Source organism: Acyrthosiphon pisum, unplaced genomic scaffold, assembly GCF_005508785.2.
Source record: "Acyrthosiphon pisum isolate AL4f unplaced genomic scaffold, pea_aphid_22Mar2018_4r6ur Scaffold_11225;HRSCAF=11841, whole genome shotgun sequence".
NCBI classification, from domain to species: domain Eukaryota; kingdom Metazoa; phylum Arthropoda; class Insecta; order Hemiptera; family Aphididae; genus Acyrthosiphon; species Acyrthosiphon pisum.
Genome location: NW_021759584.1, coordinates 1 through 1,219, shown reverse-complemented (window position 1 = coordinate 1,219; position 1,219 = coordinate 1). Strand labels below are relative to the sequence as shown.

Genomic DNA, 1,219 nt, shown 5'->3' with positions numbered 1-1,219 from the left:
CAGACTACAGGTATTCTGACATTTTGTAATAATGTAATATGCCATTTTTTTGCAAAACACTTTTCTGTATTCCTACCTAATAATATGAAAAACTATTAGTAAGACGTCTATAAAACATTTTAAAACAGTAAAATCAAATATTTACTAGACTACCTTTATAATATAAGCGTCAGCTAACATATTTTTTTGAAAAAAAAATTTAGGCCCCAAATTAAGATTTGCACATCAGCCCCGTAATGTGTAGTTGCGGCACTGGAGGCGTGAGAGATTTTCTTGTAAAGTAATTTTTGTTTATATTATTTAACCCCTTTAACCCCCCCCCCTCCCGTACCCCTCCTCATTAATAGATATCGGGCAGTAGTTTAGTGGAAAAGTATTATTATAACAGGTCGCAAGTAAAATATGAAAATATATTTTCAAATTTTATAGAATCGCGAAAAATTTGTAAAACAGGCAACAACACCGTTAATTTGAGAAAATTAGATTCTACCGTCTTACAACTATTAGTAGATTATATTTATACGGGTGAAATTATGGTCACAAAAGAAAATGTACAGGTATATTAAAAACTTCATTTTTTATCGCTTAATAAAAAATTATGTTAAATGTATAATTGTTGATTTTTCAAGGGTTTGTTACCAGCTGCGAACCTCTTACAGTTAGATTTTGTAAATGGTGCATGTATTGAGTTTTTACAAAAACAGTTGAATGCATCAAACTGTCTTGGTATCAGAGCGTTTGCTCGTTTACATAACTGTACGGAATTGCTATCGAGTTCTGAAACATTCATTAAAAAACAGTTTTTGTATGATTTAAATAATTTAATTTTTTATATTATTCAATAATAAATAATTTTTATAATGTTATTTATTTTCAGGGAAGTGGTTAATAGCGATGAGTTTCTATCATTATCATCCGATGATGTGGTTAAGATAATCTCCTTTAATGACCTTGCTGTTCCATATGAAGAAAAAGTAAGTAAACTGCAATATTTGTAATATAATTGTATGGAAAGTAAGTTCAACACAAAGAGTTCTATAATAACTATAATATTTTTCTATGAATTGGTTGAAATTGACCATTCTTGAATAGTCATACACAACAAAAAAATTGTTATCCTGTGAATTAGGTATATACTTAATTATTGATAGATGAGTATAAATATTGCATTGTTATAGAAAAATAAGCTTTAATGCTACGCCCTATACCTTTAAATGTT

General features: G+C 28.5%; 1 protein-coding gene across 3 annotated transcripts; it reads left to right on the top strand.

Moving 5' to 3' along the window:
- The first annotated feature begins 104 nt into the window (after positions 1-104).
- On the top strand, positions 105-1,116 carry LOC100572476 (kelch-like protein 3). Of its 3 annotated transcripts, none has more exons than XM_029491849.1 (4): positions 105-275; positions 430-557; positions 630-805; positions 878-1,116. In XM_029491849.1, the coding sequence occupies exons 2-4, from the start codon at positions 534-536 to the stop codon at positions 996-998; spliced, it is 321 nt and encodes a 106-aa protein (XP_029347709.1). In that variant the 5' UTR covers positions 105-275; positions 430-533; the 3' UTR covers positions 999-1,116. The 3 variants fall into 3 exon arrangements, with proteins under 3 accessions (XP_029347709.1, XP_016664916.1, XP_016664915.1); XM_016809427.2 differs by having other exon boundaries at positions 105-280; XM_016809426.2 differs by lacking the exon at positions 105-275 and having other exon boundaries at positions 314-557.
- Positions 1,117-1,219: the final 103 nt, after the last annotated feature.